This window comes from Argentina silus, assembly GCF_951799395.1.
Source record: "Argentina silus genome assembly, chromosome: 14".
Classification (NCBI taxonomy): domain Eukaryota; kingdom Metazoa; phylum Chordata; class Actinopteri; order Argentiniformes; family Argentinidae; genus Argentina; species Argentina silus.
Window position 1 is genome coordinate 7,912,392 of NC_139668.1, and position 27,785 is coordinate 7,940,176.

The following is a 27,785-nucleotide window of genomic DNA, read 5'->3' on the forward strand; positions in this document are numbered from 1 at the left end:
AGGGCGGAGGTGGTGCTGTGCCTTGTCTCTCCCTCTTTGTTAGGCGGTGTGACAGTTGGTGCTAGTCCATCAGTGAGGCTGACATGCTCGCTGGTTCAGCCCTTAATTGTCCCTGGAACAGCGGTCTGTGCCATGACTAATGCATATTGACTCTCCCTTAATGAAGCGCCTCAAATGGAAGGGATGGCTGGAAATTCTCCTCGATGCATCTTAATGATGGATTCTCTCTCTCTCTCTCTCTCTCTCTCTCTCTCTCTCTCTCACCGCGCCACACGCTCATCTTCTACTGTATGTTATATATAGCCGCACACACACACACACACACACACACACACACACACACACACACACACACACACACCTACTCGAGTGTGTGTGTACCCTGGCTCTCATTATCGGGAGAGATGTGGACTCAAAGGGTTCCTCTGGGCACTAAATCTTTTTTATCCTCCTGACACCGAGCGAGAGCATCAACATGCTGTGATCCTAGTGCATTAGTTCAATGAACGTTTGTCATTCTTTGTATAGGCTGTCCAAACGAGTGCCGACTGGAATTGGATATCTACCAATAATTTTGACCTAGAGTCCTCGTAACACAGTGTATCCCCTCTAATGGGTTGGCTTTTTTAGATAATGGCTGTTTTCTTTAGTTATTTGGCTCGGCCCTTTGAGATGTTACAAAACCATGCTGGTGAGCAGCCATTACCGTCATGTTTCCTCGGCACAATGAGCCTTGAGGCAGTAATTTGGGTGAAAGGGGCCTCTCTCTCTCGATCTGGACACCTTGCTGTCCTTTAGGCCTACATGACTGATGTGATTGAATGATAGCGTATGTGATCAAATCCCCTGCCTTGTATCCCCATCCTGCATCTCCCCTCTCCAAACCCCCCCCTTCCTTTCATCCTCTTAAAACCTCCACCTCAGCCGCGACACACATGACAAAACACGTTCAGCTGACCCTCCTGATTAAATAAAGAAGAACAAGAAAAAGAAAGAGAAATAATCAGAAGAGAGAGAGAGAAAGAGAGAGAGTCAGCCATCTCCACCTGAGTCCTGGAGGCACCCCACAGCCTTCCTCCCTTATCGGGCCCAAGCAGCAGTGTGGATTAGGGCTCGGGGCTGGACATAGGTGACCTTGGGCTGGGCTAGCATCACATCCCCCTCCCCCTGGCTCTGCTGCTACAGTGCTACTACCATGCCCTTGAGCTAGGAAAACCCTCGGAGGAGACCAAATCCCTGCTGTATTAATGGATTGCTGCATACATTAGTCACTTTGGATAAAAGCCGGTGTAATGAGGGAAAAAATAATAATATTCATTACGCTGAGCTGTTCCTGTAATTTCTGTCATCTTCTGGGCTTAATGGGCTGTCATGTTAAATGCAATATTCCAGTTATCATCAAAGGCTGCACGGCAAACGGCGAGTAAAGTTAATGTACTTAAGTTGCACATTTAGACTGCTCATCCAAAACAAGTTGGGGCTCTAAAGACCACAGAGGGGTTAGTTCTTGATGAGCGCGGGGGCGGTTTTGATGTTCATTACCTCTTTATTAAGTTCTAATGTTTCGCTAACAGGGTTAAAGCTGAGGAAAAGGAAGATCGCGAATGAGCCGACGGGAGGCACCGGTAACTGCCCGCACCTGGTGGAGGCCATACCATGTGACGACCCCAGCTGCTACGATTGGCTGCTGGTGAAGCTGGACGAGTGTATCCCGGACAACGAGAGAGAGTGCGGACCAGGAACTCAGGTCCCACAAGTTCAATGCATCAACAGTGACGGTAAGTGGAGAGAGTCTGATTATGTTTTAGAAGGATATGAGAACACTGGGCATTCAATCAGAGCACATAATGGCCTTTAGCTAACAGTGGGTTATTATACTGGCACATTACCTAGAGGTTGTCTCCCTATCTTCAGTTTACACACCTGTCCACAATCACCTCCATCGTAGTCAGTCCAGTAATGACTGCCTTTGGGATTGGTTACATTGTTTTGGTTTTTGAGTTCTTAATGAGTAAGGAGATGAATAGTAACACACCATATGTCTATTCCCAGATCTACTTAATGGCATTTACATTATTATTCTTCGTTGTATCACTGAGATAATTACCAGGCAATAGTGGGTTTCCATGGTTTGTTCAGAGATTGTGTTACAATACGTCCTGGGTGCGTTTGCGCTCACAAACCCATATTGCTCTGGGCCTGTGCTGCTTGGCCTTCCCTTGAACTGACTCCGTTGGGTCTTGGCCTTGGACCGCTGCCCAACATGGTAATTGCTGTTTCTGTAGTTGTTGTAAGGGGATATTTCTTTATTGTGTGTGTTGTTAAATAAGATTGCACAAGTCTAGGGAGGCTTGTGTGTTTGTGTGTGTGTGTGTTTGTGTGTGTGTGTGTGTGTGTGTGTGTGTGTGTGTGTGTGTGTGTGTGTGTGTGTGTGTGTGTGTGAAGCCTTGTGCTAAGGGGCCTGTGTGTGAAGTCACACAAGCCACAGCCTGCTGCCTGATCACTTGGGGCCCGGCACGAGCAACTGGCCGTAATTGTGCTGGCTGAGAGTGTGCGGCACAAGGAGGCCTGCGCTGGCACTGCCTGAGGGATAACACACACACACACACACACACACACACACACACACACACACACAGCACCTGCTCTTTCTGTTCTTTCGATAAATAAAACTGGGCCACAGTGGCACAAATCAATTGTGAGGGTATATGAAACATCAACAACCCCTGCTTGTGCCTTACAATAACAGTGGATTATAAAACGATACAGAAGTGGTCCACTGTTAAAGAAGTGCAGCTTCATTTGGTTGTATTTCTCAATGACAGTCTTCTTGGCCACACATTGAAATCTTTCCCTTTTTCTCATTCATATGCTCATTCACACACTCCCACACAGCCCAAGTGACAGCTTTCACCATTGTCTCCGAAGAGCTAAGATTTGAGTTTGTGTCTGTGTTTTTCATGGCACCAAACTACGACACGAAATCAAAAAGATGCTAAACTTCAACCCCCCCCCCCCACCACAAAGATATTCTCTGAGGCTGTCTGGTACAGTGCAAACATTTGTTATTGCATGTGTAACAGGAAACAGCGTACCTTGAGAGGGTTGTACTGATGCATTTTTAATAAGTTTTGGGAGGTGAATGCTGTGTTTGGGTTGACCGAAGGGGCTGTTATAGAGACGCTATTTAGTCAAATTCCAGTATAATAATTGATAATTAATAATAATAATATAATAATTATAATTAAATAATAAGTACAATAATTAATTAAATAATTGAAATTTAATTTAATTCACCTTATCTAATTAATTTCAAACAATGGAGAAGAATAGATAGATAGATAGATAGATAGATAGATAGATAGATAGATAGATAGATAGATAGATAGATAGATAGATAGATACTTTATTGATCCCCGAGGGGAAATTATGGTGTTATAGCAGCTCATCACAAACAACAACAACAAAGTAAAGTGACAATAGAAAATGGAATAAAAATAAAACAGACATCTGAAACATTATATACAATAAGAACAGTCCAGTATGATTTAACATCCCCCAGCCTGACTCTGATCACTTCGATCGAGCCAGAGGAGTTGTACAGTCTTATTGCGGCAGGCAGAAAAGATCTCCTATAGCGCTCCTTAGTACAACGTGGTTATAATAATCTGTTGCTAAAGGAGCTTCTCTGCTCTGCCACAGTGTCATGTAGGGGATGGGAGGGATTGTCCATGATGGCCAGGAGTTTGGTCCTCATCCTCCTATTGGCCACCTCCTCCACAGTGTCCAGGCGTCCTTCACATTAGCATTTAACAGGTCCAGTGTTTTGTTCTCCTTTGTGGGGCACTTCACAAACTGGGAGAACATTGCCAGTGTTTTTGTCAGGGTAACATGGTTAAAATCCCCGGAGATTGCAATGAATGCACTGGGGTGCTGGGTCTGTAGTCTCGCGATAACAGTGTGCGTAGTCTCATACGCTGCCTCCGCGGGGGGGTGGACATATGCGACCACAACAATAACATGAGAGAACTCACATGGCAAATAATATGGGTGAAGTCCTACGGCCAAAAGTTAGATGTCCGGGCTACAGACACTTTCCTTCATGTGAATATGGCCAGGATTGCACCATCTGTTGTTGACAGATACAGCAACTCCTCCGCCTCGCTTTTTGCCACATGATGGTGAATCCTGTCTGCCCGTACTGTCTGAAAGCCTTCGATGGTGTTGTTTGCGTCGGGAATAACCTCCTGCAGCCATGTCTCCGTAAAACACATCAGACTGCATTCACGGTATTCCCTCTGTCCTCTCGCCAGTGCCATAAGCTCCTCCATCTTATTGCCCAGAAATCTCACGTTGCCCATGATGATAGAAGGAAGATACGGTTTATATCTCCTTTTCTTCATCTGTCGCTTCGCCCCCGCTCTGCTCCCCCGATGCTGTCTCCTTATTTCCTGCGGTACAGTGGGCCGCTCACCAACCATTGCCGGCTGAGCCAACGCGATCAGCTGTTCTCGAAAGTAAACAACACCAGTCTCGCTGAGCAAATCCACCAGGAGTAGTAACAGTCCCCATGAGTAGTAAGACGGTGGAAAAGTAAATAAAAAGTTTAGTGTCCATGGTTATTTTGGTTAAATGTCATTGTTGATTTTAACAAACAGTATAAAAATTACTATAAACTACTATAAATAACTAAAAAAAGACAGAGCTGCTGAAACAGGCAGTCTGCTGAAACGGATGTCTAATTTCTCTTATCGGCGCCCAAAGTCTAATTTGGGCGCTAGGAGTCTAATAAGTGTAGCTGACGAGAGATTTTAACAATGAAAACAGTTATGGGTGAACAGAGAATATTCTTTACGTGTGTGTAATACCTAAGTGGATTTTCAATCAACTTGAAATCATTTATGAGATTTTAGGGAGAGAAGGTAATGACAATCATTAAATATTGAATGGACAGAAGATATAAATGAGAGATGACTGTAACGTCTCGTCCTGTTTCTTAGTTCATGTTTGTCTTTGTTTCATGTTATTCATTTATTGTTTCCTGTTTATTTTTGTCTTTCACACCTTGTCTCTCATTTCAGACAATTCACCACCTACCCTTGTATGTTTCCTGTCTGTGTGATTGTCTACCCCGCCCTGATTGGTTTCACCTGTTCCTCATCATCCTTCCCTGTGTATTTAGTCTGTGTGTTCCCTTGTCTCTGTGCCAGTTTGTCTTTGTACCTTTGTGTCATACGTCCCAGCATTTCCTAGTGATAAGTATTCCTGGTTTTTGATCTCCGAATGTGTTTTTTGACTTTGCCTTTTTGCCTACCCCTTTTTGGATTATCTGCCTACCCATTGACTGCCTACCTGTGTACCGAACCTTTCTGAAAGTAAAGACTATTCTATTGGATTTAATTTTTTGTCTCTGAGTTGTGCGATTGAGTCCTTTGCCTGAGTAGTCCTGCCATTACAATGACTAAGGCTTCTCTTTTTGCTCTTTGTGTTGGTAGAGAAATGTGAAGGAACTCACTTTGCATTAATGATTCAATTATGGACACTGCATTGTAATTGTATTTTACATCCTGGGATTTTTTGCTATTCCTTCACTAAAATCTTTTTGTATGAATATAGCAATTATGAGGCCATTCCTGAACCATAGCATACTGGAGCCTAATGAGGACCCTAGGGAGGATGGATGGAGGGAGGGAGTGAGTGAGAGAGAGAGAGAGAGAGAGATGGTGGGGGGGGGGGGTGTTCGTACTTCTCAATCACTTCTCATATTATAATAGTAATTAAGGTCCCCATTCACACCATTCCAATGCCTTGTGCTGCCTGCGCCTCGCTGTCACCTTGGCAATGATTATCCACTGTCGTCCTCATCTCTCCACCAACCGGTGAAAGGCAGCAGGCTCACTCTGAGGTAGATCACAGACACTAAGGCTTGTATTACTAGTCCCATTGTGTCTTCTTTTCAATAGAAAATAAAATAAAATGCGTTTATATCGAGAGATTTATTGTGTGAGAGCGATGCATGCAGTAGAGTCATATTGATTATTGCAAGTGCTGACAATGTGGTGTCCAGAACCAGATAGATGTGGCGTGCGTTAACCAGACACATGCATCAAGCCTTACGGTGCTGAGCACCAACAGTTCCACTGTTATAGGAGCGCCAAGACTGAGTGCGGCAGTGATTGTTTCAGATAGCAAGGAGAAATACTGTAGCACTGAGGTGAAACACTGACGAATGTTCCTCTCCGAGTCCCAACCCTCTTCTACTCACTGCCACTCCTTCTCTCTATACCTCTATCCCTATAGGCACCCAGTGTAATATTGACCCATTTAGCTATGCGGTAAACCAGCCTAGGTAGCACGTCTCGGTGAGGCAAGAAAAACCAGCTGAGTTGTTCAAGGTGACCTCCCCATCTCTCCCCACCCCCTTCTCCTCCCCATCTCTCCCCCCTCTTCTCCTCCCCATCTCTCCCCCCCTCTTTTCATCCCCATCTCCCCCTTCTTCTCGGAGAGGCACTCAATAACATAGCTGCAAGCGGTGGGCTTGTTGTTTTTATGGCACCCTGTTGAATCAGAGTTATTGGTAAATTAGATTAACTCTCCCGGCTCCACACAGTCACTTTGGATGAATCCTGCCTTTCTTCCCCATTACCTCTGTGTGTGTGAGCGGCAGCCTCCTCCTGATGTGGCACAAATTGAATAGAGGAGATGTCAGACGCTGTCTGGTACATTTCCATCAACAACAAGTTCAAACACAGGTAGAGGAGAGAGCAGTTGACTCATACATGTGATGTGTGTAATGTTGGAAGGAGAACTGTCCCCTTTATTGCTTGGCTTGCTTGCAAAGCTCAGTAAAGACAGCTCCCTATACAGCGACCTACCGCTGCGGTTTTGAAGCTGTGTGTTTTACTGAATTGATTACCGTCCGACATGCTGGAATAGAAAAGGGAGGAGGTGTTCTCCAAGAGATTGCAGTAAGGGGCCATATCTCAATATGTTTGTTTATTTACACTGTGCAGTGTGTACTTTGCAGAAAACATGCATTCTGGACAAATGGTAAACTATTTTCTCTCAGAAGTCATGATTGGATTATAGTCTTGAGTGCCTAGTAAGCGTGTATAGCTTCCCACTTGGAGTACTTGTGAGTGAAGCCAGCATCTGCAGTCCACGCATAAGAGTCCGCTGTCACAAAAGACATCATCAGAGTCATTAGTGTCAAACAAACACTTTAATGATTTTCTCCAGCATCTATGTCTCAAGGAAGACTTCCATTGTGTCCCACTCCCCCCCCCCCCCACGTCAATGAGCAATGCTTCTTTTCAAACACACACACACACACACACACACACACACACACACAGCCCCCATGGCGGCCCTCCAAGTCCCTCTTGGCTGGACCTTATTGATTCCCTGTTGTCTGCTGCTGATGAAAATTGATTTGTGTTTCCCTTGGGTTCCAGACGTGTCATCTGACTTACTGGTCTTCTTCCCATCACAATGGCATTTTCACTGATGTTCCCACAAAGAAACAGCTGGACTGGGGTGGGATGGGATGGGTTGTGTTGGGGGAGGGGTGGGGTGTGTTGGAGGTGGAGCCTGTTGTGGGGGTGTCCTGCAGATTACAATCAATACAGTTCTGTGCGGGGCTCCACAATATTTAAGATCCCCAAAAGTCCTTGAAAGGACCTCAAATGTCTAAATCCACTAAGCCCCCTCAGTTGTTGTCCGCTTCCTTTTTAAGCCATTTTGGACAATCCATATTGAGCCTTTCCATGGTCCTGCATCCTTAATTTGACCTTCAACATCTGAACAATAGGCCTAGACCGAACCTCTACTTTGAAAACATCATGAATGCTCAATCTTATAAAAAAGCATATTTATATATATATATATATATGCCTTTTATTAAATTGTTTTATCCAAAGCGACTTACATTGCAGTGAACGCATAAATCTTTCAGTATGTATAGTCCCAGGAGGAATCGAACCCACAACCAAAGCATTGTTCGCACCACGCTCTACCACAGAGGACCACGGTGTCACAGAGGACCACGGTGACCATTTAACATTTACATGAGAGAGCTGTCGAATAAAGTCTTTTAATACGCTTCTAAACCTGTAAAATGTGCCAGATAAAAGCTAAATACGTCCCCACGTACTCATTCCCTCAAGTTCATTGTTCTGTTTTGGCTCTAGAGAATACAGCTTTTCATTCATGTTTTCAAACATCCTAGTATCTGATAGTTCCCCCCTGTGCACGCCTGTCTCATCCGATTTAACCAAATCTGTGCAGAGGAGAAAAATAATGTAGTATTAATGCATATTGGAGGCTACTGAACTGCAAATGAACCTCCTCCTCATACGGCTCTGGCTGCTCCAATAGATTTATGTCATTAACAGACATGAGGAATATGTATAAATATATATGATGTATATGTTAAAAGCCAATTAATAAGAAATATTATGTCACACGTCAGGTTTGCTCATGAATCTCACGGGCCCGTGTCGAGAGTTAGATATCTAGGAGATGATGTGTTTGGACATTGTGTGACCAAGCGGGTCCAAATGGGAGAAGGACCACGTGTCAGAGAGAGAGTATCCCTCGTCTGTGAGTGATGGTGATTGACACTCTGTTGTCTTCGTGATTGGTCACGACAGCAGAGATATAAGTTTGTATACAGTCCTGTTTACTTTTGGAGAGATGCAATGATTTGCAAATGAGCACATTTTTCTTCCGCATTTTCTGTCAGAGTCATGAGTAAATGATTACCCCTTACGCCTCGCTGACTGAATTTGAATTCCGCCGGTTGTAAATCGCAGTTTTTAGTCATAAGTTTATGAATGTTGTTCTGACAGGAGCTGTTATTGCGTATTACCTTATCTTGCTCCCTTGTGCCCTTGTTTGTCTGCTTTTGTCTGTTTATTTGTCAGCCTTTGTTATGGCATAAACACACTCTTTGATAATCAATACCTCTTTTCCCTTCAGTCTCAGTGGCTATGTGGAGTTCAGATATTATGTCTCACATAACCATAAGAACAAGGATTTGATTAAGATATCTTGGCATCAACAGTAGTCTCTAACGCTTCTGCCCTTCCTCTCCCTAGGTGAGTATGTGGACAGGCAGTTGTGCCGCGATGCCATCCTGCCCATGCCCGTCATGTGTGAGGTGCCCTGCCCCAAAGACTGTGTCCTCAGCCCCTGGACAACCTGGTCTCAGTGCTCCCACACCTGTTCCGGGAAGAACACGGAGGGGAAGCAAATGAGAGCCCGCTCCATACTGGCCTACAACGCTGGAGAAGGTGAGCTGACGCAGCGCCCGTATATATAACCCCACGGCACAGCAGGAGGAGAGAAGCAGATACAGAAGTAGATGTTGCTGAAGCAGGCGCCATACGTTGCCCTGTAGTCTAGAACTCTCAAAGTGCTTCTCTCTGTATACCGCAAAGCCAAAGTGTCAATATGTTATAAATGATTCTGTATGTTCCTCCACAGCAGCGGCCCAGGTTGTAGCCTGGGTGACTGTGATGCACGGTGAGGATCAACGGTATTGGTTTAGACCAAAGGATAACAAGCTTAAATAGGTGCTACAGTAGTAGAGATGGATGTAGACTGATGTTTATTATTCAACACATCCAGCTGTAGTGGGTGAGAGGCGTCGTGCTTAGTATTCTTGATAGCGCCTTTCAAAATGTGTCTGGGGCTGTTCAAAATTCCTAACAACTTTTACGTTTACCTTCTCTTAAGGTCTTTCACGGGTGCCGAAGGTTTCTTCTCTCTTTGGTATAATTATTTCCTACAGTATGCTCTTAGATGACAGTACCCTCCTAGATGCTTCTGCTGACTTAGTTATGTAGCCCCCCCCCCCACCCGTGATGTTTTAAGTAGAAATATGGCTACATAGATACCAATCTTCCGCCTCCCCCTCCCCACCCCCACCCCCTCTCTCTGCTGCCTCAGCATAATTCCACGCTTGCGGAATATAAAAAAGCCCTTCAACAGCGTACGTACTGTGTAGCACAAGCAATGAGCATTCCACAGTGTTAAGTGCCTGAAAGCCCCAGGTGAGGACGAGGGCAAAGAGAGAGAGAGAGAGAGAAAGAGCTGTGGAAAGGGAGCGTTTGAGTGGTAATGGAAAGATGCTAAAGTGAGTGAGCCTGTGGGTTAAAGCCTTACCCTCCAAGCTGCCACTCACCCCCCCCTCCACTGAGAAACCCATTTCCACTAAACCGGACGAGAGCCAGGGTTATTCTAAGCGGCCCGCCTGGCAGCAGATCAGCATGTGATGGTTTATAGCTTCTGCATCTGATTGGAACATCTCTGGGTACGGTAGGTTAGGCCTCGTCTCTCCACCTGACCACCCTGAGCAGTGTGAGCAGATTCACCAGATCCAGACAGGAGAGAAAGACAGACAGACAGAGAGAGAGAGAGAGGTTCACTGCATAGTTCATACATTATGGATTTCACTCCAAATGGATACTGTGGTACACGCACGCACGCACACGGGCATGGAGAGGACATTCACGCCGACGAGGAGGCAGCAGCACCAGGCTGCACGCTGCGCTTGGTGTATCGGCCTTCCCACGATTCAGCAGACAGTGTCCAGAATAAATGACAGGTGGCAGGTGTGGGCTAGATGTAGCATGAAGTTCCTACAGACTCAGCTCTCCTGGCCATCTGCTCCAAGGCTTGCGGATGGAGGGGGAGGAGGGCCTCAGGATTCAGCGTTCACACGGTACAGCTCCTTACCGTACAGCATGGCTGGGACATCGTATTGTTAACCCTTTGTGCTCCGTTTCCCATTGCCACTCATTGAAAACTCTCTGTTACGGTCAGAGCTAAGGAACCCAAGCGCAGGACACAGAGACGGGACACGTATATAAAAGAACCAGGTTTTAATGACGGAACAGGGGGGGGAACGGGAAGGCAGGGTAAAATGATAAGCAGAGCTGGGTGGTAGGGTAGGCGGGGCAAGCAGGCAGGCAGAACAGGTACGCAGGGCAGGCAGGACAGGTAGACAGGTAGGCAGGACAGGTAGGTAGGCAGGGCAGGCAGGCAGGACAGGTAGACAGGTAGGCAGGACAGGTAGACAGGTAGGCAGGGCAGGTTGGCTAGGCAGGCAGGACAGGTAGGCAGGGCAGATGGGCAGGCAGGACAGGTAGACAGGGCAGGCAGGCAGGCAGGCAGACAGGCAAAAACCAGGCAGTGGTACTAAAGCACAGAGAGAGCGCGGTTAGACAAAGACTAGACACAAGAAACTTCTGAGAGACTATAGCTACTAAGCAGCCAAGAGCGAAACTGACATGTAAGAACAACAAACGATCTGGCGATGAGTGGACGGGAAGCCGGGGTTTAAATACGGCAGGTTGATGAGAAGAGGAACCACAGGTGTAAAGACCGAGCAGGTGGAGATGATGACGAAAGTGGATCGATAGAGCCTGAGGCCACACACACACACACACACACACACACAGATGGAGACAGACAGGAGAGAGAGAGAGGCTGGTACAGGTTAGGTGGAAGGGGAGGACACTCTCTAGTCAACTACTGTATGAAATAATAAGTAGACTGTGAAATAAAGTGACCAATCTTCCTTGTAGTGTCCCTCTCACCAAGCACCTGAGGCAGAACAAAATAATCAAAGTATTGGATCGACACTGTTGAATTGATTGAAGACAGTAGTTGAATCAGGTGTGTTACTGCTTGGTAGGAACAAACACCTGCACCCACACTTGCCCTCTGCTGATAAAATGTCCCACTCCCGTTATAAAGTTAAATTGGGCAGATTATTATGAATGAAATGGTCTGTCGTGATCTGTAATGATCTGTAATTAATGAAATGGACTGTGCATTCTAGTTTTCAGTCCTTGATAAGCAGGCCTAAAGCGCGTAGCCACACGCAAGCTAAGTAATTACTCAAGGCCGTGTTAGGACACACACTGGTTATAATGACACAAAGGATTAGCCACGCCGACAAGATACAGTTGAGTAAATAACAGCGGGGTAAGTAATCCTCGTTCTATACAATGTGATGGTAGCAAAGGCCCAACAACATGGACATGGGCCAAGCCTGAGTTCTGTATCTTGATCTTGGTGGAAAATTAGCAATCCCTTTATCTGTAAAGGCTGACATTGTTAAACCTCCCCCCGCTGCGCAATTTGAGGACAAGGTTAATCGCTTTAATCGGTATCATCTAAACATTTGAGTAGTAAAGTGTTATAGTCTCATTTATTATATATAGCAGCGATAATGACATGTCAGAGGATCTTTTAACAACCCCTAGCTGATTCATTAATGTTCCCTGAAAAAAGTCAATAGCATCTATTATAAATGACCCACTGAAGTACCTCATCCTGAAGCGCTACATAGAGGTCAATTATTTCCTCTCTCTGTGTGTACCTCTTGAAGAAAGAGCACCCCAGCATGCACGGTTCATTTGGTTTCCCTGCTCCAACACGGATTGGTCGATCTCAGTCAATGCCTCCCGCAGAGGTAATGGCTGACCTTACCGTCAAGGGGTCCCGTTTCCCAGGGCGACCGCATCTGCTAATGACAACCCTCCATGGTGATGGTGTCATATGGTGTTCTGTCCACCTGGGTCCAGGATACTGGCAGGCCCTTGGGTCAACTTATGTCTGTCACACATACACACACACACACACACACGTGCGCTCACACACACACACGTACGCACACACACACACAGACACACACACACACACACACACACACACACACACACACTTTCCCCAAAAGACCTATACTGGTTTATCTCCCTTTTCAGGCCAGTATAGAAGAATCAAATGATTTAAGTTAATCTGTAGAAATACAACAACACAGCATGAGGCAGAATCAAAGCACTGAGGGGAAACCGTCTCGCTGGTGTGTCAACTTCTCCGTTTTAGAACATTAAAAATAGAATGAAATCAGCACAGTGGAGAAAACCGTATGTCCTCATAACGTGAGCACAAAATAGTCGTAATAATGTCCCCAGTCATGGCCAACCACAATGACACCACACACTATCATGGCCTCCCCTGTCCTTCCTCTCCGTCAGGTACAGTATAGTACCCCATCTGACGTGTGTGTGTGTGATTGACAGGCGGGATCCAGTGCCCCAACAGCAGCGCCCTGCAGGAGGTGCGGAGCTGCAATGCCCACCCCTGCACCGTGTACCACTGGCAGACCGGTCCCTGGGGACAGTGTATCGAGGACACCTCCCTCCCCTCCGCCAACGCCTCCTCCTCCGCAGCCCGTGGCGCCGGGGGCGGGGAATCCTCGTGCTCCGTGGGCATGCAGACGCGCAAGGTCATCTGCGTCAGGGTCAACGTGGGACAGGTCCCGCCCAAAAAGTAAGTGTTCCGGACCCCTTCCTCCCTTCATTCAGGAAGCTCATTCGTTTAAGGGAGTATCAGGGGTGTATTTATCCCCTGCAGCCCCATATTCAAAGCTAGCGGATGATGTGAATATGTTATTTCTGCAGATGAGTAATGATATTAGTCTAAAGTGATGTATAGACTTGAAATGAATGATTGGAATGAAATATGAGCAGAGTGCTTATGGTGATGTGGTTTGATGCGTATGCAGATGTTACGAAAGCTCCACTGTATGTTCACCCCCGGGCTCTCATCTGTCTGCTCTTCCAATCGAGCCATCATGGGACTGGGCTTCATAAGCCTTTATTTAGCATAAATCAAAGCGCCCAGTCTTTGTCCCTCTCTGTGTGTGTGTGTGTGTGTGTGTGTGTGCGTGTGTGCGTGTGCGTGTGTCCGCACGCGCGCCTGCCTATGGAAAGGTCTGTCTGTCTGTCAGATATTCTATTATTACCGGTGTCTGGCTGAGGTGTGAGATGATGGTTTCCTGGCCAGTTGCTTTAAGCATCTGGGTCTCTTTCCCCCCTAAAGGCATCTGTTCTCTGGAATGAATTATCTATTTATTTATTTATTTATTTCGCTGAAGAGTAGCATTATTCTGGCGTCAGCGGTGGAACACTAGGCAGACGCGGTACCACGCTGGGTATGGAAATGAGCACCGATATATTCCTGCGGTTATTCCCGTCCAGGACTTTAGCCAGCAGTCTACACTCCCGCCCCATGCTGAGCACAGAGGAGAGCTTCCCATAGTAGTTACGACTTCAACCAGGCCAACACAGCTGCCCAGGGGGATGAATGGACAGTAATCATTAAATATATTCACCAACCAAGGTGGGAGGATATATCAATATGCCTCCATGTCAGCTTATGAAATCCTAAAATCATTAATGAAATGATATACTGCACAGTGACACGGTAATGACTTCACGACGATGTGATATGTGTAGGAAATACGATGCTTTAATAATGTGGGAAATGGAAATTGAAGTAACACAATCCCATGCTGTTATGTACCACTTCTGGGTGTGATTATGAAACGGCCACAGCGTCCCCCCACCCAACCAACACACACACACGCACACACACACACACACACACACACATAGTGCAGATAAATATAACTGAAGACAGCCATGAGCAATGGTTCTGTTGGTGCCAATCTGGCACATCTCTGTCAGATCCCCCAGTGAGTTTGTGTGTATGTGTATGTGTGTGTGTGTGTGTCTGAAAATCAACTGTAGATGATGTGTGTGTCTGAGCATCTAGATGATGTGATTTCAGGTGTCCAGAAAGCCTGCGCCCAGAGACTGTGAGGCCTTGTCTCCTGCCATGTAAGAGAGACTGCATCGTCACTCCGTACAGCGACTGGACCCCCTGCCCTGCAACATGCCAAGCAGGTATGTTCTGTAGTTCAGCATCTCATTACGATCAGGTGCACGTACAGACAAACAGTGTGCTTACAGCATTTGAAAAATGCATTAAAACTGTAAAGGATACCAGTTAAGTGCTTGTTTACTATTTTACCAGCCCCAGCGATACACTAATTTGCTCCATCATAAAATGATTGCTCTTGACTAGCATAATGTCAAAACAATAATTCAGTTACGGAACTGTGACATCTTGTAAACGCAATGAAATGCCATTGTTGCCTGGCAACCTTGTTCTATATAAAGAATGAGAACAAGTGCTCTAATAAGCAGACGTGTGAGGCAATTTTGAAACAATTTGCCATACACGACAATCTGGTTGTGAGCTGAAAATGCTTGTTAGCATAGATGTCTGTGTTCAATCCCGGGAGTAGGTTTGTTTGATGTATTGACACACTGCCTCTCCAGAAACATCTACCGGATTGATCCTGTCAAGAACACAAGCTTTGGACTTGTTTTCTTTCTCTTCTATCCTTTAATCTTCCTTTCTTACCCCTGCTGGTATTGTTTTACATTTGGCAGCCAGATGACTTATGTGTGGTGTGGCATGTACTGTAAAAAGCCCAGCTACAGTACATCCGTTGTTATGGTAATGACTCTGAGAGTAGCCTCAGCTGTCAATAAAACAGTCTCCAGCTTTGTACAGCAGGATTTGGCAAATGTAATATGATACCACTGATATAGATATGGTATGTACTTCCTGTAATGGCAATAACCTCTATCGCCCACTGAGGTGGGTGGATACCACAGAGCTGAGGAGCGGAGAGCAATCAATACACCCACTTGATTTCGTTAGCTCTCCCTCAGAAGTGGACAAGGAAAAATTGCAGATTTGCAAGAGAGTATAGATAGATATAGACGGTAGTAGAGACAGGTGGCAACGAACTGTGCTTCGTTATGTTGTAGTTAATGAAACACTGTTAATAAAACACTGCAAACAGTCAGCAAACAAAAGACTCTTTTCAAAGACCTATCGTATGCACACATAAGAGGCATTCATTATCTCGATTAGGCATTCATTATCTAGATTACGACTCAGTGTATTTGTTTGTGGAAATACAGTGGATGAGTCATAGTGTTTTCTAGACCCACAAGGGTCGGGCATCCGATCCGATGCAAGACACTTGAATAAACGACTCACTCAATCAAAATGTATGAAAACCAACTTACTGTATACTTGTTTTTTTGTTTTTTTTGCTTCTCTAAGGTAACACAAAAAAGAAACAGTCCCGCAAACGCCTCATCATCCAGCTGCCAGCCAATGGGGGCCAGGACTGTCCTGAGCTGCTGAGTCAGGAGAGAGAATGTGAAGCACCGTCTGTCTGTCTGGGCTACAGGTAACCCTCCATCAACCCACAAACACCACACTACTCAATAGGGGACCATGAGAAATATTCTAATATCCGTCCAAATGATGATGACGATGACAATTTCTAATAAGCACATAAACTCTGTTTAAGCCATGCAGTTGACCAGACTGAATTCAATTTTGTTTTTCTTTTTTTACATTATATCTGCATGAAAATAAGTATGGGTAGCTGATTGGAAAGATTCTCTGACCCACACACACTGGTGTCCTTGTCATTAGTGTCACTGAACGGAATCATCACTTTATATCAACTTACATTACTGTGGATATCAGCATGTTAAAGGTGTAGTGCGTTCAATATAATACAATCACATCCTGTTGTTGGTGTTGCAGGTGGAAGACACACAAGTGGCGGCGGTGTCAGCTGGTTCCGTGGTCTGTTCGCCAAGACAGCCCTGGGGCTCAGGAGATCTGTGGACCAGGCCTGCAGGCTCGAGGTGAGCAGCGCCAGAAACACATCACACCTCATATCCATTATCTGCAGCTACATCTCTGTCTGAGAGCATACTTTACATGTCTCACACTGAGCAAGCAAAACATAGGTGAATGGTTCTAGCTTTGTTCCAGCACATCACTCCCATTGTTTTTGTTTATGTTTTATTTTATGCACTTTGAGATTATTCTTGTATAATGAAAAGCCCTTTATAAATGTAATACATTATTATTATTACCATTATTATTATTAATAATAATAATAATATTGTTATTATTATTATTATTATAGTTATATTATTGTTATTATTATTATAAACAGACCTAGAGAATAAGGTCTGTTATAACATGGCTTGATCAGCAGCATAACATGATGACATAAAGTAGCCATTAGCCAACGTTAGAAAGCCAATGAGACTCTCCTCCAGAGGCTGGTGTGACAGTGTGTGGGATAACAAGGAACCTTGATGGAATCAGTGGATCCTCTTAAACCAGCTCCTTGGACGAGCGTGAGGGGGGGAGAGTTAGCATCAAAGTAGCACCTTGGGCTCCATGCAACTTTAATCTCCCTCGAAATGTGTCGGGACGGGAAGGTTAAATTACCCCTCAGAAGCCGTCCGAAGCTTACCCCTCTAGCTCTATCCATGTAGATGATTTCTATTTAGGTTCAAACGCCAGTGCGCAGACCGAATCCAGGTGATGCTTTGTGTGGGGGTTGCTATAGCATGGCAACAACGGCTTCCATTTACGAAATGGAGGCTGAAAATTGAGGACAGAGAGAGTTCCTCCATTCCAAGCCAAGACCTCGATTAGAGTCTTAAAGACAGTAGCCATTATCTGATTCAGATGGTGAGTAGATGAGTACCTCTACTTCCATTTTCGCACTCGACATTAGAGTACCATTACCTGTAATAGTATCTCTGTAGACATCGACACAGACGGAGAGACAATTCAATACAGAGCTCTTAGACTCCTCACTCAAAGCTGTCTGTCTGGATCTGTTTGGGTGGGGAGTCGAAAGGCATGACACTGCTCTCACCTATTCACATGCCTTTTCCCCGTTTGAGTGTGTGTGTGCGTGTGCGTGTGCGTGTGTGTGTGTGTGTGTGTGTGTGTGTGTGTAAGAAATCGAGAGAGAAATAGAATTTGAGAATGTGAGAATATACCTTACAGTCTACCTTCCCAACACCAGTTAACATCAAACAGAGTTCTTTCTGTTTTAGTATTCAGAGCCACCTTTTGCTTGTATTGGTCCCACGCTGAAATGTTATTAGTAGACGGAACATGTCAGCCCACTATGGGCCCATTAGGAGCCAACACTGTGTTAATCACCTCTTAAAATACTGTCAGGTCTAGACCACTGTTGCTGTGACGAGATAGCTTAGCTCAATTGCATCTGAAGTCAAAGCGCATTAAGCAAATGAGATTGCCTCTGCCTTGATAAACTAGACAACCTCTGAGGCTAAGCCTATCGCTCACCACCTCAATTTTCTCTTTTGGCCCGAAGCTGTCTCCTGCCGAAAGCAGGACGGCGGACAAGCAGATATCGGAGCGTGCCTCAAATTCGCCAGCTCCATGCCCTCCTTGACCCAACCCTGTCAACTCCCATGCCAGGACGACTGCCAGCTCTCGAACTGGTCCAAGTTCTCCTCCTGCACCTCTGACTGTGTGGGCGTGAAGACCCGCAAGAGGATGTTAGTGGGTGAGTGGAGACCCTTCCCTGAATTTTCATTCCTGGATCACTGCAGCCCATGAGACAGTATCGCCTCATGGTAAGTTTATCAGATCTCATTTGTGCGTCAACTGTCTAAGTGCCCTTCAGAAAACACCTAGGGGGTCAGCCACTCAGTGGGGTTTCTATAGGATTATACGGGATAAAGCCCTTGGATTATTCAGGATAAGATGTGCTGCTGTAAATGACTTACGTGGAAGCCGACTTCTGGTAGGACAAACAAATGTTCCACTTTATCTTCTCTGAAAAGTCGATACAGCAGCATGGTGAAAAAGACATCAATGTTTTCTGTGAATAACTAAACAGAACTGAAGGGAGCAGGTCACACGCCTGCGGAGGGAGAGGTAACCGTTTTGATGGATTACCTGTGCTTCCCTCCTATCTCTCAGGGAAGAGCAAGAAGCGGGACCAGTGTAAGAACAACCAGGTATACCCGCTGAGTGAGACACAGTACTGCCCCTGTAACAAATACAATGCCCAGCCCGTGGGGAACTGGTCTGACTGCATCCTGCCAGAGGGCGGGCGTGTGGAGATGAAGGGCCAGGGGGACACCAAAGAGTGTGGCATGGGCTACCACTACCAGGCCATGGTGTGTCACGACCAGGACAACCGCCTGGTGGAGACGTCACGATGCAACAGCCATGGTGAGTCGCATCGGCTCTCCTTAAACCACTAGATCCACTACAGTACACTACAATACCCAGCATGCACTGCTTTTTAAAAGCTTGGCAGAGAATCGAATTTGAAGAAGGTCGTGTACTGAAATTGGAAATATATTAGTTTTTGTTGTTTGTCTTTGGAGTTCTCATCCATTTGTCGCAGCCCGTATTCGATACGTCGAGACGGCATTGTTCTCTAAATCAAGTGAATAATTATTCCACCATTTACATATGTGTTCTATCGATTCCGCGTCATTCCAACCCCGTTTGACGTCAGAGAAGAACACCCTCATCCCATTGTGTCGTTTTATCATCCCCCCCCTGATTGTATATTCAATAGGAAGAGAATCAATGCGGAAAGCTAGAGCCTCGTGCCTGGCTCCTTCCCTCGCAGCCTAAATCTGTCAAAGCACCTTGTAATGAGCCACATTAGCATTCCGGAATACACGCCAACGCACCACAGAATAGGGAATAAAAAAAGAATCACAGCGCTGTCGTATTTCTCTGCATTATTAGTCAGTGGAAAATTCAGCGCACGTCAAGTGCTCGGAGCATGAGTGGGCCTGAGTTTGTTCTGGGTAAAAACCCATCCCTTTTTGAGTCATAGCCTCGCTCACAGTACGGGGCGCTAACGGCGGATGGTGTAAAACGTAACGAGGTGCCGTGAGCTATTTCCGGTGCTGCGGCAGGATCTGTTTCTCCCAACGCTCACACTAGTGCCCCCTAATGTCACACTACGTCATGCTGATGTCTTTGTGGCTGTCAGCTGTCCGCAACTGACGCGTTGCCTTAGGCGAGCGCAGGAGATCAGTGATGGCAGGGGATGTATGTAGCGTGTTTATACAGATCCGAGGGAAAGACGTGTCATACATGGACAAATATGCAGCCAGTGTTTGTGACTTAAAGTTGAGTCTTCTTTTTTTTATGGAGACAGTGTCACACTGTCACCATTCTATGCTGTGGGTTTGTACCTTTATCTGCCTTTATCTTTATGTTCCTTTATCTGCAGGTTTTTTTTATTTTTTTTATCTAGGCCTGAAGAGGTGTCTTCACATTAACGCGGCTGACTTGACAGGGCTTCGGAGTTTCTTGCAGGATTAGGATGTCTGTCAAATGAAAAGAAATATGTCTAGCTGATTTGAAATGTTCTCTGACCCACACACACTGGTGTCAGTGTCATCATTAGTATCATCACACACTGGTGTCCTTATCATTAGTATCATGAATGTCATAATGGAATCATAACTTTTTAATGATTATTATTATGATACTCTGTAGCTACATGCATGACTCTCTCCCATCAACATGTATTAGAGTGTACAGTGTAGATTGAAATCCTATAGACCACTCTAAGGTTGCCTATGGTGACCCAATGGTTGCCTATAGTAACCCAATGGTCACTATAGGCAACCTTAGAGTGGTCTATAGGATTTCAATCTATACTGTGGGCTTTGACAGGACTGGCTCATGTTAAACCAGCTAACGACGATTGACTTGAAAGATGGAAGGTGATCAGTTGGTTTACCGTAACGGAAGTGGCTACGGTTTGTAGTCTCCCCCTTATTAGTGTTCAATGGCTGATTCTTGGAAGCCGCGATGAGATGGGAGGTCCGTGTTGGTGTTGGTGGCGGCATGACCCTCGTGGGTCAGGCACTGAGATTACGGTGGGATTGTAGAGGACACAAACCTGTTTCTTGAGATCTCACCATCTTATCTTTTCCGTATCCTTTTTTTCCATTGGTTCGTTTTGATTACGTTTTGTCCTGTATGTTTGCCTCGTAGAACCATACAGTGTCAAAACAAAGGAATTATAGGGAGGTTCTCATTTGTATTTAGGCCTGTGCTGTTTGTTTAGCCCTAACATCAGCAATAAGTCGCCTCTGTACAGTATAATCCTTGTGTTCTATGTCTTTGTGTAATATGCTGCCCCAATGGGTCACAGTGTTGTCTGTCTTAACTTCCTAAATACAGATTAAAGATCCCAGGAAAGACACAAGACATCTCGAGGGGCTTGGTTTACATGTTAATACTCTTCTTTGTTAGCCTAAATGTGCCACTGGTGTTGCTCCCCACTGGTTCTCTACTCTGGTTGAACCCTCTGCTACAACAGAACAGTAGCTAACATCTACACTGTAGGATCCCTGCCCTCCGCGCCCTTTCAGGGGACAGACGAGACGCCCATGCCTCCGGTTTCTACCTCCACCTGCCTCCCCTGCCTCGCACAAATGAACAGACATAACAAGCGGGGGGAGAGGCACTCCTGCCAAAATCATGACCGACCTCTACCCGGAAAACAACAGCATTTGAAACCCCACCAACAGGCTGCCCTCCTGCCCGCTCTCCCACTTTGTCCTTCTCTGGTTTCAGTGTGTTTGGCAAGCTCCAGTAAACGGTGTCATAATGTTGGCCATCGCCCTGTCTTGTCCTCAATAATCCTCTCTTGTTTTTTTGGGTGACTGTATCACGTGACTGTAGCTTCTCTTGTGTGTCAGGTGGAATGTTGATTCGACTCCGGGTGCTGTCCATGGTTCCATTTACATGACATTCCACATGACGTTCCATTTACATTTATGTTGTATAGTAGTACTGTATGTACAGTAGGTGTGTTCAGTAGGTGAGGGAACCGTGCTGAAAGCTAGTTGATCTGTTTGGTTGCAGGGTATATTGAGGAAGCTTGCATCGTCCCCTGTCCATCGGACTGCAAGCTCAGTGAATGGTCCAACTGGTCGCGCTGCAGCAAGTCCTGCGGCAGCGGGGTCAAAGTTCGCTCCAAGTGGCTGAGAGAGAGGCCTTACAACCGCGGACGACCGTGTCCCAAACTGGATCATGTCAACCAGGTGAGTGGAGGCGTTCACCCCCCCCCCTCTCTGTTCTCACCGAGTCCTCTGTAGAGGTCCCTGGCTCCATTTTAATATTTTACCAAAGGACTAAGATATGATTTAATACTTAATTAAAGGACCATAACAGTGTTTCTATTTAATGAAGTCAGGAACTTCTCAGTGTTGGGCATGTTTCAATGTTTTATTCATTAGCCTGGTTAGACCCTGCCAGGGAAGATCAAAGAGAGTGGCCCTTCAGAGACATTCAAATACAGTGCTTTTGTAGCGTCTTGTACTCCTTCTTATAATGCTGTTTTTGAGCTCTCAAATCTATGTCCTTTCTTTCCTTCTTTTTTATCTTGCTGCACGTTTGATTGGATGCCCTCTACAGGCTCAGGTAGGTGACTTGTCATCGCCCTTTTGTTGCCTTTGTTGTTTCTTGTTGTTTGTTTCTGTCAGTTGTTTATTTCAGTCAGTGGCTAACATTTGATTGTACTTCTGTATAAAGCATATACCGTATAACAGTCGTCATTTCTCTGGCAATGTTGAAGACCTTTGCATGCGTTTCCGCCTAATATCACACAAAAAAATGGTTTATATTGTTATATGTATATGTTATTACATATTTACTACCATACATTTCCTTTGCCATGGAATGAGTGGTGGTGTGATGGTGCAGTGGGTAACAGTCAGGGTCCTGTCTCCAGGTGTATGAGGTGGTCCCGTGTCTCAGTGACTGTGGTCAGTACGTGTGGGTGGCTGAGCCCTGGAGTGTGTGGAAGGTCAGCAACGTGGACCTGAAGGAGAACTGTGGCGAAGGCGTCCAGACCAGAAAAGTCAGGTATGATCAGATTCAGATTCAGATTCAGAATACTTGAATGTCCTCAGAGAGGCAATTTGTTGCATCAGTTATATAAAAAAAAGATAAAACAGACAAGATAAAAGACCCTAACAACAGCATGCACGATATACACAAATAGGCCTGTTCTGTAGAAGGCTATAAAGTCTGTGGAAAACGCAGGGGACGGGCTGCTAAGGATCAGAGGCTCCTACATACAGCCAACAGCCAACAATGAATGAATCACTTTACACTAAGTTGCCCCTGTACATTGTGTCACTGCCTATCTTCCGCCGTAGATTGAAGATCCATCTCTTCAGGCTACATCTTAACAATCCCTCCTAAAGACCCCTTCATCCTCTTGCCAATAGCCCCTGGTCCTAACATGGATGACTTTTTCTTATGATGACTGATAGATAGATGATTCACTTACTTAAACAATTATATTTGTTGTAAGTCGCTTTGGATAAAGGCGTCTGCCAAATGCCGTAAATGTAAATGGTGTAGTACCTCTGTAATTACTCTAGTAACAACATTGTATTAACATGTTGTTACAGAGTACATTAGCAATTGCTTTGCCATCTCATTGTCATTGAGTTGAGTGGTTGGCGTTATTACTAAAGTGGAGTAAGAACTGCTCCTTATTCCACTTGTGTAATAACACAAACCGTTCAACTCCATATACCATGCAATCACCAAATGACTACAGTATGTAACAACATACCCAATGTCATTACTATTACACAGGTATAGGGGCAACAATGTATATGAGTATGAAATGATTACTGGAGTAGCTGTAAAAGGGCTGTGTTGAGTTTGGTGTAAGTCTATTTCTATCCTCTGTCTAGGTGTATGCAGAACACCATAGATGGGCCGTCCGACCAGGTGGAGGACTACCTGTGTGACCCAGAGGAGATGCCCCTGGGGGCGAGGGACAGTCGTCTGCCCTGCCCTGAGGACTGTGTTCTGTCTGACTGGGGAACCTGGAGCAAATGCCCACTGGTAACCACAGCTGTCTTATTCTTCTATCACAGCCCGGTATTTCAAATCGTTTTAATCTATCGAGCTGGCTGATTTCCTCAATACGACCAGCCAGATCTGATCCTGGATAGCAAAAAATAATCCGGATCATTTTGATCGAGATGAAACGTTTTGTGATACTAGGTCCTGGCCAAAACATGGAACAATGTATGAATATTGACCATCACCAGCCAGGAGATTGAACTTAACAAACTGTATGGCACTATCCCTGACCGAAACACTCAAAGCAAGAATAGCAAGTAAGGGTTAACTCATAGCTGGAACCCTACACACCTTCTCTGGAACTCCTCTGGCGTTTCACACCTTTAACACACACTAACCGGTCAATCTAAATGTCCACTCTCCGCCCCACCTGTGTTAGCCATTTTCCCCATCGTGAGAAACTCCATTCACAGCACGCCCTCACACCATCGGGCGCTCACGCTGGGCTCTCAGCATTTTAAACGATGCCATTCGGCATGTGTGATTCTGTGGCCGAGCAGTTACTGTGATTTACCCTGGTGGGAAATGAAGATGGGGAGAGAGAGAGGGGGTGGGGTGGGGGGAGGGGGAGAGAGAGGGGGAGTGGGGGGGGAGAAGGGTGGATGGGGGGGAGGGGGGTGATTTTCAGCAGGGGAGGTGAGCTCACACCGCTCTAAATAGCATGCTGTGGCCAAGGTCTGTGTAAAAGGAGGCATTATGACAGACTCTCTAGTGGAAGGGTGGTTGGGTGGAGGGAGGAGGCGGGTGTGTGTGTGTGTGTGTGTGTGTGTGTGTGTGTGTGTGTGTGTGTGTGTGGTGTGTGTGTGTGTGTGTGGGAGATGGGGAGATGAAGGAGGCGGGGGGGTGGTCACACTCACTCCTCCTGCAATTCCCAGGCAATCTGCCATGGATCTGTTGGGAAAGTTAATTACCATGGATATGGAATATGTCCCTGTAGAGAAAGCCCTCCACATAGTCTGACACGAGGAACAGACTGGTTTATCTGGTGGTGGTGCTGATGGTAGTGGTGGTGGGGAAGGTCAAATTGCATGGATGCAGCTCTGGAAATGGACAGGAGTGGGAGCGGGAGATGGTGTGTAATGTACCGTAGAGACATTGAAATCTTCATTGAAAAAACATGTTCGATTTACTGGTGAGATGTACAAGTTTCACTTTCGATAGCAGTTCATATCTTAAATGCATTACAACCCCGGGCATGTGTGAGTGAATGGATCCCCCTGACGTTCTCTCTGGGTTCCCATAGCCGTGCGATGGGAACAGCAGTCGGGAGAGGACGGCGTTCCCCCTCCGTCAGCCAGGAGAGGGGAAGCAGTGTCCGCCCACCACAGAGACGGAGCCCTGCAAACGCAACAGCAACTGCTTCCATCACTCCTACAACATCACAGGTTGGGCAAACTCAGCTGACATTACCACATACTATATAATTGACGGAACATATTGGAGGTGATAGACACACATAAACTCAATTTTCTCCCGTGACATTTAGAAAAAAAATCATACGAGATGAATGAAGTGCACTCAGGGGAAAGAAAGGAGTAGAGACTGGAAAACAGATTGAAAAACAAACACGTTTTTTAATCTATTTTGTTCTTTACCTCACGTTTTTTGGTTGCTTTTTTTCCCCCCTCTTTTGTCCTTCAGATTGGAGCACGTGTCAGCTCAGCGAGAGGGCCGTTTGTGGGAGTGGCATCAAGACACGAATGCTGGACTGTGTCCGCAGTGACGGGAAGTCTGTCGACCTCAAGTTCTGTGAAGAGGTGTGTGTGTGTGTGCGATATGATCTCACGTTTCCAGACCTCGTTAGTCATCAATGAGAGAGATTGGCTTTGTCTGAAAAGGAGCCCGGTCAGCTCAATCGATCTCCTGTTCCTCTTTTACAGCTGGGCCTGGAGAGAAAGTGGCAGATGAATGCTTCCTGCGTGGTGGAATGCCCTGTCAACTGCCAAATGTCTGATTGGTCACCTTGGTCCGATTGCACCCACAGCTGTGGACTAGCAGGTACAGTATGTGGCTCATGCGTCTCTCTGACACTTACCCGTGTCCCTGAAGTTGTGACACAAAGACAGACCAGTCAAGGGTTATTTCTCAAGATCAACTCTGAATGAGAACCTGCAAAGACCCAGTGGTCCATTCTTCTCTTCATATATACATCCATCCATTCAGACAGACACACTGCAGCCTCTGTATGGACGCTGTACGGTGAATACTGTGTGTGAATGTATCGGCATGGAAGCTGGACAACAGTATGACTCATTCCTCGGTGCTGCAGGTTTACCCTGAGAGAGAGAGAGAGAGAGAGACAGTGACAGAGAGAGAGAGACTCAGAGAGAAAGAGAGAGAGACAGTGACAGTGACAGAGAGAGAGAGAGACTCAGAGAGAGAGAAAGAGAAAAGAGAGAGAGAAAGAGAAAGAGAAAAACCCAGGTCAGGGTAACAACGGCTGAAACTGTAAACGTTTTTGTTTTTTATGACGAGAAACGATTTGTGTGATAGCCTTAAACCAACGAGGAGGAGGGGAGGGGGATAATGATGTCCTCGTGTGTAATTCCATAGGATCAGACGATTGACTGGCGGTCCATTATAGCTGTGTGCTCTGGGCCTCAGGGACCACTCCACTCCAGGAGTCCTAGAGACCCTCGGCACGCCTGCAGCAGCCAGAGCAAACACAAGCCCCCCGATATGAAACCCCCATGCAGGCTTTAGCTATTGTGGTAACCTAAATCTGTCCCCAGGCGAGAGGGTTTTTCCACAGGTTTCAAGGAGCAGGCAGGCAAACCATAGGAAGAGAAAAATGGTTCTTGTGCTGCTTCCTCTAGCTCTTTAATCTCCATGTTGGTTGCTAGGACATGCTTACTTTGAGTAGCTAATTACTGTTCCTGAGCCAGGAATAGACATTTGTTTAGTGAGGTGTTTTTTTTGTGTCTCTCTTGAAGGAAATGAAGACACCTGGAAGGGTAACTGTGTTGTTATCAGCCAGGCGGTGTAGTAACAGAGAGCTAGCTTCCTGGCGTTTTCAACCTTGTGTGCATAGATAATCACGGCAACGTGTGTTCACCGGCCAAACACTGATAGCGACAGCTGGCACCGGCTTCCCCCTACACACTGGCTCACCCGGTCACCCACTGCTCACCCCAATCCCACCACCAACGCACCGCCCCCCCCCCTCCCTGCTGAGAGAGAGAAACAGAGCAGCGGAGCATGCAGAAACACATCGGAGAGAGAACCGTTACCATGGGCACGCCACGCGCCGCTACGACTCTTCGAGCGCCGCAAACACCCGCTGAACAAAGCGCTCGTGAGAGAGAATAGCCGGGGAAAAACCAGAGTGCTGATTAAAAGCGTTTGCGACTCGATTTGGCTCGTGTTTTTTTTTTTTTTTCCTAGACACAGAGGCTTTTGAAGGAGGCCCTCGCCAGTCCAGGCGTCACAAAGGGTTCAGCTGAAGATGAACTGGCAGCTGGTGAGCTCTCGCTGCAGGCGAGACATCACCCAGGGACCGGTCTGATGGTGTTCAACATTAAGCGCTGCCTCCTAGGCCCTATTTGCAGCAAGTCTTAGAAGACCAACGCTGGAGATAATATAAATTACATCTGAGAGCGAATGCGGAGGAGGGACACGATTATTTGATGAAGCAGAATCTCAGAGTTGATATGATCAACAACAGTGAAGTGAGTGGAGGAAGTAATTGCGCTTGTGAGACGGCCTGACCTTTGGAAGTAAATCCAGGGTTAGGATGAATGGTATTGTGGATGGATGGAGTTGCCCTTTAGGGTTGTTCTATCAGATGAACGTACTGAGAAACTAATGGCTGAGATACCAAGAATACCGTCCATGGGGAGGCCGGTGAAGGCAGAAATGGGAGGACGGGCTCATTGTAATGCCTGGAATGGAATGAGGAATGGTATCAAACACACCTCCACCAGCCTCCACTAATAGTCCTCATAGGGTTAGGGTTAGTGCAAGGGAAACAGGGGGAGGCCGTTTTATGTGTGTACTGTAGTCCTGTATATGACCTTTAGCTATAGTAGAGTACAGTACATACCGTACTGTAATGTTTTTCAAGAATGGGGTTTCTATCGGAGTATAACTGTCTCACAGTGCTTCCCTCCTAAAGACCTCTT

General features: G+C 46.1%; 1 protein-coding gene across 1 annotated transcript in view; it reads left to right on the top strand.

Moving 5' to 3' along the window:
* Positions 1 to 27,785, top strand: part of thsd7aa (thrombospondin, type I, domain containing 7Aa) — a gene marked incomplete at both ends in the record, with an annotated part of 95,755 nt that overhangs the window by 53,413 nt on the left and 14,557 nt on the right. Inside the window, 15 exons of the mRNA XM_083684483.1 lie at positions 1,575 to 1,778; positions 9,099 to 9,293; positions 9,487 to 9,525; positions 13,095 to 13,344; positions 14,647 to 14,771; positions 16,000 to 16,129; positions 16,495 to 16,598; positions 18,101 to 18,295; positions 18,715 to 18,969; positions 21,643 to 21,821; positions 22,493 to 22,644; positions 23,490 to 23,643; positions 24,908 to 25,049; positions 25,306 to 25,421; positions 25,545 to 25,662. Of these exons, the coding sequence (XP_083540609.1) occupies positions 1,575 to 1,778; positions 9,099 to 9,293; positions 9,487 to 9,525; positions 13,095 to 13,344; positions 14,647 to 14,771; positions 16,000 to 16,129; positions 16,495 to 16,598; positions 18,101 to 18,295; positions 18,715 to 18,969; positions 21,643 to 21,821; positions 22,493 to 22,644; positions 23,490 to 23,643; positions 24,908 to 25,049; positions 25,306 to 25,421; positions 25,545 to 25,662 (2,358 nt within the window). The remainder of the gene's footprint in view (positions 1 to 1,574; positions 1,779 to 9,098; positions 9,294 to 9,486; positions 9,526 to 13,094; positions 13,345 to 14,646; positions 14,772 to 15,999; positions 16,130 to 16,494; positions 16,599 to 18,100; positions 18,296 to 18,714; positions 18,970 to 21,642; positions 21,822 to 22,492; positions 22,645 to 23,489; positions 23,644 to 24,907; positions 25,050 to 25,305; positions 25,422 to 25,544; positions 25,663 to 27,785) is intronic.